The sequence below is a fragment of the Nelumbo nucifera genome, chromosome 6 (genome assembly GCF_055504915.1).
Source record: "Nelumbo nucifera cultivar China Antique chromosome 6, China Antique-T2T, whole genome shotgun sequence".
In the NCBI taxonomy this organism is placed as follows: Eukaryota; Viridiplantae; Streptophyta; class Magnoliopsida; order Proteales; family Nelumbonaceae; genus Nelumbo; species Nelumbo nucifera.
The window spans coordinates 66,327,218-66,335,833 of NC_142654.1; the positions used below are offsets into that span (position 1 = coordinate 66,327,218).

At 35.8% G+C, this 8,616-nt stretch overlaps 1 protein-coding gene across 3 annotated transcripts; it reads right to left on the minus strand.

Moving 5' to 3' along the window:
• Nucleotides 1-436: 436 nt before the first annotated feature.
• On the minus strand, nt 437-5,593 carry LOC104606842 (plant intracellular Ras-group-related LRR protein 4-like). Of its 3 annotated transcripts, none has more exons than XM_010272238.3 (5): nt 4,166-5,593; nt 2,927-3,840; nt 1,790-1,981; nt 1,424-1,508; nt 437-1,172 (listed from the first exon to the last, which is right to left on the minus strand). In XM_010272238.3, exons 1-3 carry the CDS (start codon nt 4,785-4,787, stop codon nt 1,835-1,837), a joined length of 1,683 nt encoding a protein of 560 aa, XP_010270540.1. In that variant the 5' UTR covers nt 4,788-5,593; the 3' UTR covers nt 437-1,172; nt 1,424-1,508; nt 1,790-1,834. The 3 variants fall into 3 exon arrangements, with proteins under 3 accessions (XP_010270540.1, XP_010270539.1, XP_010270538.1); XM_010272237.3 differs by having other exon boundaries at nt 1,405-1,508; XM_010272236.3 differs by having other exon boundaries at nt 1,400-1,508.
• Between the last annotated feature and the right edge of the window lie 3,023 nt (nt 5,594-8,616).

Consider the following 8,616-nt stretch of genomic DNA (forward strand, 5'->3'; position numbering starts at 1 on the left):
TTGGGTCCTTCAGGTTGATCTGGATATTTAACAACCCTAAACGTGACTAAAGCATGCATATGTTAATTAACATACCAAAACTACTTTTTCTACTGTTATTGGCTTGATTTATTTAATATAGGATAGCTAATGGAGGTGGTATTGTGGTAATGTACTCGTGTGATATTTCATGGATGGATGGATTATAATAGAAGCTCAAGCAAACGCTTGATGCAATGTTTCAGAGATAGATCAATCTTGATCCAATTGCAGCTTGAAATTTATTAAAAAATAATAAGAAGAATGGGAATAAAAGAAGGGAATTGAGATTCATTAGGTATGTATGTCCTACATGAAACCCGTCAAAATACTATTCTCAATCCCCATTGAATCTTAGTGAAATATATATTATAGTATAAGTACATCTGGACATGCATAATAACATTAGAAATTAAAATTTGGGGAAGATAAATAGCCATACTCATCAACTGAGAAGCAAAGTACAAAATTGGAATTCATTCATATTTTAACAATCAAAATGAGAGACATGATTGCATAGTCATGGAAACTCAACAATGTCAAATTTTACCTCTGAATACCTCAGAAAACTTAACTGGAAATTACAACATCCTGAAATAAATATACCACTCAAAACTTAACCCTAACTCCTAAAATTTGTGCAAGAAGATCCAGCAGTAAGTATTATATCCCAAGTCTCTAGATTTTCTGACATTATGAACCCAGAAAGTCAAGCTCTGCTTGAAATAATTAGCCACAATGTAGATTTATGAACTTTGAGTTTCAAGCTGACTCTGAGGCCTTTATTGACATGACAAATTTACAGAATTTTGGTTGTAGTGTTAGCCACAGCTATACTGACCACATTGGCTCCTAGAGCATTAAGAAGAAGAAAGTCCTCAGCTCTTACTAAACATCTGAATCAGCTCCATTAGATGATCAGGACTCAGGAGAAGCAGCTTATCATGTGAGGATTTTTCACTTGTTTTTTATCCATTCCATTGATGTGATAATGATGAGGGCTCCTTCAATGCAGTTCAGCTGCCTAGCCATGATTCATTCCCAAGATAGGAGATTCCATCCTTTTTTTTCAGATGCATTCTCCTAATGCATATGGATGTTCTAAGGCCATGGGCGCCAATATCATTTAATCAGATTTAAACTTCAAGCTAGCCCTGAGAAAGGAAACAATATCACAATCTATGAGAAAAGACAGCAACATATGATGGTGCACAGGGTGAAAAAATATAGCTTAAAATAATGGATATGCAATGCAACATTCCTTTTTCCTTTTTAGGTTTCTTTTTTTGCTTAAAGTCAATAGTACATCTCATTTTTAAATTCAAGAACAGTAAAGATACAGGTGAAGTAGAAAAAGATGAGAACGTGAGAGGTGGTCTACATTACGAGAAGCACAGATGATAACCATATTTAGGTAGCCCTTTGGCTTCTATGGTCTGAGGAGCTTGTCACACCAAGCACCATAGTTTCCACTGAACATCTGAATTCATCTGCAAGAAAGTAAGTACATTATAAGCATTTGAACAAGGAGCAACAAGATTGCATGAGGAGTTAAGTATGTTATAATTTGCCTCATCTTTAGTAAAATTACTAAAGAAACTTAATTGATCAAGTGACCATAGTGGTAGAATGCTATATCATCACCAATATGCATAAATAAACATAACCAAAATAATAAATAATACAAAATTGGTAAGATAAGGTACACTTTATCAAGTTAGAAGTATTAGCCAGTGGTGGGATGGACAGAGCAATTCTCAAAGGAACTTACCTGGCAGACTGAGTCACATTCTGTGTCTCTGAAGATTCCAAAATTTCATGTTTTCACATAATCCACACCATCGTGCTTCCTTTTATTAGATCTTGAAAATAAGCAGAATTGGGTCCAAGACTTTTTTTGCTTTAGTTGTTGTGCCTTGATACCCCTCTTTGCAACAAGTTCAGCCATGTACTGAACAACTGCCTGAAAGCACAAGACCATGATTGGAATCAGAAAGAAGCAATTGACCCTCAGTTCTCAAGGCATTGCCTAGGCGACTAGGTGCCTAGCCCTATACCTTGACTTATACCAACAAGGTGTCCATCTAGGTGATTAGGTACCCTAGGCAACAAAAATCATAAGGAGGATGTGAGTGCCCTATTAGAATATTATTACCATGACTGCACATTTTTAGTATGTGTTTTGTCCAAACTAATGAGGTCAGATAGATAGCGATCTTAGGGTTTTGAGAAGAGAAAAAAGAAAGAAAGAGAATGATAGAAGATGTTTCTTCTCTTTTTCTAGGACTACACTCTCTCTCCTATATTAAATAGAACAGCAACTTACCCCTTCTTGTTTTTGTTTTTTTTTTCTTGCTCTCTATCTAAACTTTTCTTGATATAAAATTATAGCCTTCTTTTGCCATTAATTTGATATGAAATTCCTCTATTAAATACTTATTATATTATAGTATTGTTAATAAAAAGAATTGCTGCATAGAAAACTACCAGCGGCCATAAGAAGTGATTTGTTGCAAGTTGAAGGGGCTAGAAGGGCTAAGGGTAGACCAAGAAAAACATGATTTAAGAGGTAGTTAGAAATGATTTAAGTGCTCTTAATTTTTAATAATGGATATGACATTAAACAGAATGGAATGGCGAAACAGGACTCATGTAGTCGACCCCATATAGTTGGAATAAGGTGTGGATGATGATGATGAATAAAAAGCATTGCTATTTTTTTAATTTGCATGCATGATGAATGTTATATAAAACTAGGGAGCTAACCTAGAATTTGATTTTCTTATTTTATAAAATTCTATCACCTAGGCGACTAAGCACTCCACTGTTGCCTAGAATCACCTATATACCTTAACAACTATGACTATGAGTGGCAATGTGAAACCACAAGACTAAAAGCAAACAGTACCTGTGCACCCATTTCTACTATATGCCTTGGTGGAACTTCTAGAGGATTTTCTTCAGCATGAAGCACACGTAACCGTGACAACATCCCAAAAGAGTCAGGAAGGACATGTATCTGATTATTGCTGATATCCAACTCTTCTAGCATTTCAAGGTTCCCAATGGATCTTGGTAAAGACTGCAGGTCAGCAAAATTATTTCCTACATTCATCTTGACAAACGTGGTTACAAGGCACAAGCTCTCAGGCACAGACTCAAGTTCATTGAAACTGACATCAAGCTCCTTCAGGTTGGACAAGGATGCCATCGTGGTAGGCAGTTGTTTAATGTTATTATACCTGACAGACAGAATCTCTAGTGACGCAATCCGTCCCACTGCTTCTGGTAAGGCTTTAAGCCGGTTGTAATCTGCCCGGAGCTCCATGAGGAATGTACACTGGCCAATAGTATGTGGGATTTCTTCTATGTCATTAGTCTCCAAATTCAACTTCTTCAGGCTGACAAGGGTTCCAATTGAATCTGGAAGCCATGATAACCTGTTTGAGCTCAGGTCAAGCTCCTCAAGGCGGGCTAATTTACCAAATGTAAATGGTAGAGAGGTTAGCTGGTTTCCCCTCAGATCTAGATAGACCAGGCTAAAGAGATCTCCAATGGATTCAGGTAGTTCAGAAATCCTGTTAGAATGCAGGTCAAGTTTTGCTAAGGAAGAGAGACCTCTAATTGTAGCTGGCAGTGCTACAATCCGGTTCTCAGATAAATCAAGGTTGATCAGACTCGATAACTTCCCTATTGACTCAGGCAACCACTCAATTTGATCCACCAACTTATTTTGTAGGTTCAGATCCCGTGTTCCTTTCTTTGAAGATACCTCAATTAAACTGGCTAGTTTTATCAAACTCAGTTTCTCACCCTCTTGACCTACAGAAATCATGGTTAAAAAGAATTATAAGGATATGCTAAGCATAATAGTAATAATTTGAACCTTATAATCAAACACTCTCAAAGACCAAATTCTTTAAGATGTATGGCATGTTTCAACAAACAGATAAAGAATTGCATGTATATCTGAAATATCGGAACTCTGCATACCCATTTTAACGTAATTCAAGGAAAAAAATAAAAGAAGTCCCAACCCTTTAATATATCCCATCTATACACTATAGGGCATACAGGCATTTCGAGCAAGGAAATTGAGGGAAAAAACAACAGAAAACCCAAAATCAAAGAAGAAATTCAGACTTACCCGAATTGCTTGGAGGTTTGAGTGAGAAATCAACAATCTCGGGTCGAGATTGGATCGTCACTCCAGCTCCAACTCCATCAACATAAAAATCTGACTTCGCTTTTTTTACATAATTGTCATCTCTTGTAAACAGACCAGAACTTCTTACCGATTCTTTTTCAGAGAATAACCCAGAGGAAGCCACAGAAGTGACCGAAATTTTGAGACCATTTGTAGAAAAATTGCTTGAAATTGCAGAAGTGGAACCATTAGAGTATTCCACTTGGCTAGAATTTGAGGGAGAAGTAAGGCATTTCGATGCTCTCTGAATAAATCCATCAAACAAAATATGAACGGTTTCGAGATCCAGCAATTTCATAGCTTCTCCTTTCTGCTCTTTACCCTGAAAGTACACCAAGCTTTTCTGCATCTCTTGCAATACAAAAAACAACTCTTCTGGGACTTCGGGGCTCTTTCTCTGCTTTGAAATAGCATCCAACCTCATTTGTTCTTCCTTCTCAACGTTCCGGATCAAATCTTTAGCAGCTTCAACCTCATCTAAACCAGGTCGAGTGGGTAGGGATCTGTGAATCCTCATGATCTCTTCAACAACTTCATCGACGGATTGTAGAGAAGAACCCATGTTGTTAAAATTCACACAATCCAAGTCAGAAAAAAAAAATAATAACTAAATAAACTCAGTTTTAACCGAACAACACCATTCTAGAATAAGCCTTCCACATGGAAACAACAAAAAAAAGATCAACACTCTTTATTCAGCTCCAATATTTCCTCAGCTTCCTTGGAAATATTTCTGAAATGCTTGTTAGGAACTATCGTTATAAATCTGGGGAAGCTAAATCCAACATCTATGAACTGAACAACAAAAAACCAGATCAGAAAAAAAAAGGAAAAAAACAAATTATACTGCACAAATTACAAAAAAGAGCACCTATGAATCGGAACTCTTCGCACCAGAAAGACTAAGAACAACTTAAGTAAAAACTACACTGTGTGACGGCAGAATACAGCAAAACTAAAAACGGATGACCACGAATAGGCGCACCCATTTTTCTTAAAAAAATAAAAAAAAAAACGGGATTACAAAATTGCCTAATTTCTGTGAAAGCTCTGCTCTGTGTTCCTCTATTTCCTTTACACCACAAAGAACTGTGGCATGAGAATCCTACTGGAGTCTGAAGCTGCTCCTCAGTCCTCACAAACAAAAGATTGCATATGTATAGTGTACGTATACAGGTCGAAACAGCTGGAAGTAAGCCTCTATGCCTTCCTCCCTCCCGAAATCCTGCGAATTTTTAATTTTTTTATCTTTCTCAAAACATCCAGCTATTTCCATCACTGCAACTGCTCTTTACACCCACTTCGGTTTTTCTTTTACTGGGTTTGTTTTGTTTTGCTGAACAATCAATGAAAGAAAACCGTGACCGTGTGAATACGATTAAGACCAACCCGTTATTAACAAAAACATCAACATCGAATTTTCATGGGAAAATTCCCGATCAGTACCTGTAGTTTTGCTTCAGTGACAATTTGATCCCTAAATTTTAAAATGCGATAATCTAGTAACTGAAGTTTTAAAATGTGATAATCCATTACCGGTTAATCACTTGTTAAGTGACATTTGAAAAGTTAAAAATGTTCTTCAAAGGCCATCTAATTCTCTTTATCAACTATCCAAATATTGACAATAAAATGAACGGTTCCAAATTCTAAATTATTCTATTCAATCTAAAATTTGGGATTGCTCATTTTATTGTTAATGTTTGGATGGTTGATAAAGAGAATTAGATGGCATTGTTAGGGCATTTTTGACTTTTCAAATGTCACTTAATGGTTGATTAACGAACTGGTTAACGGTAGGTACTGAATTGTCACATTTTAAAGTTCGGATATTGAATTGTTACATTTTAAAAGTTCGAATACTAAATTATCACATTTTAAAGTTTGGGGATCAAATTGTCACTTGAACCAAAGTACGGAGTATTGATCCAAAATTTTCCCAATTTTCATCTTCGTCTCTTATTGGAGATGAATCCATGTCCCAGAATTGCCCTAATTTCTACCATATAATGACCATTTCACCCTTGTCAGTGGCAATGCCAGTTTGAGACGAGTCCTTGCGCACTGCTCTGGCCTGGCACGCACTCATTAATCGTCATCCGATTTTACAATTTACTGAGAAACTAAAAGAATATTAGGCTAAAATATAAAGACTCCTAATGACCGTATCTACTCCTTATACATGGTGCTCATAGATACATCGCACCGTGCATTGGGGATATTTACTATACTTATATATTATTATTTTTGGGAAATGTTCCCAATGCACAGTGGGATGTATCTGTGAGGAAGTTTGTGAGGCACCTTGTGTGAGGAGTAGATCCCAATTCATGTAATATGGGCAAATGATAAATACAGCATGAACTTTTATTTACAACAAAGATCCCTTAAATTTTCAATTTGCAACAAATTCCTCATAAAAACATTTTTATTCAATTGTTTAAGATTTTTTAAAAATTTTAAATCACCCTTTTCTTATTTATTTGAATGATTTATGATTAGATCAATTTTCTATTTATAACATTAAAGTCCCTCTCGATTGCTCATTTGCTCCAATATATCTTTTCAGACTTTTGGTTGAATTCAATATTCAAAGTTTTAAAGAAATGGTAAAGGTTTTTTTGATAGATATAAATTTATGGTTTCATTTGTTTTTTTCTTAATTTATTAGAAAAAAGAATGAATAATTTTATATTTTGAGATGAAGTCGTGCATGTGAGTAAAATGAATGGAAAACTTTTTTTTGCCAATAAAATGATGTTTGTTGTTTAACTGGTTTCATTGAAGAAAATGGATATTTTCGGTTAAATAAAATTTAACAAAAAAGATAAAAAGAAAGGGAAATTTTCTGATTATTACCTGTACTTTGGACCTAGTGCCATTTTAGTCCCTAAATTTTAAAATATGATAATTCAGTATTTAAAGTTTTAAAATATACTAATTTAATACATTTCGTTAACTAGTCATAAGGATTTGAGATTATTTATTTTTTATTAATAAAATTTTTAAATATCACTTAACGTCGATTAACTGGATTGGCACATTTTGAAAATCAGTAATCAAAAGTGACACTAGCTAGGTACACGATACTAATGAAAAATTTTCAGTGGATATACTGACAAAGTCAGAGGTATTTATGGTAAAGTGAAATTCAATAGGTTTTTCAGAGGTATTTACAAGGGAATCTTTGTAATTGACGTCATTACATGGTGATCACAACGCTCAACCTCATCTACGAAACATAAATTCTTCAGTACCTAAATATAAATTATTTGGTACCTGCTTGTTCTAACCGTAGGACTGGTGTCAAATCGAATGCATCAATTCAAATCAAATAAGTGTTAAAATAGATCCCAATTCGACAATGAAGATACCAACGGACAGCCAATGCTGGTGCTGGTTAGGAAGTAGATGGCAAAGAAAAGAAAAGATGTCCACGTGTTATTTAAAGGACACGTATCACATCCACTTGAACCATGTCCAAGGTCGGCCAGCCACATCCAGCTGGAATTGTCTCCAATTACCCTACGCGATTAGGCTACTTGAAGGCCCACTGAACGACTTCTTAAGTTTTAATTTTAATTTTTAATGGAAGGGATCTGGGCCCAACCCAACTCAAAAAACGCAAGTGAATCGTCAAACACTCCTCAGTAGTCAGTCCTCACTCACTTTCGCTTCTATTATCAGAGTCATAGATTTTCCCATTTTTATATTATAATAATTGTGAATTGTGATGATACCATATGTCGAGAGTCTAGCAAAAAAGGTTGCACCTATGATCTGTGTCACCCACCGGTAATGTTATATTGGTATCCACGATCAATGCCGATCCGATCCGATCGCCGAGAGAAGGATGGTTGAATAGAGATCACAAATTAACCTGGGTGAATTGGATTAGAATTAGATGTGAAGTGAAGGTAGGTAGGGGATGGGGATGATGAGGATGGATCATCAATGCGGCGCGGTTCACCTTTCAGTGAAGTGACAATTCGTTGATGAATGATGATGCTGGCAAGTGACAATTCAATTTTGGCTATTTCAAGTAACCATAAAACCAGGAATATAACAACACATAAGGTGATTTGCTGGGGTACCTACCTAAAGCCCCCAAAACGATCCTATTTAAACTTTTTTTCTTTAATTAGGTCCTGTTCATTTGACAGAAATGCATTTACTTATAAGACTAACGGACGGGGCCATGCGTTGGACGGGTTCGCTTCGCTCATAAACTATATTTGAATTACAGACTTGTTCAAATTTGAGTTCGGTTCAAGTTAATATTTCGAGTTCGGCTATCTTTCATCGTAGGTCTCTTAATTATTCGAGGTGTCGAGCTGAGGTGTTAGATTGAGGTCTCCTTCAGCTATTGAAGTGTCGAGCTGAAGTTTCCT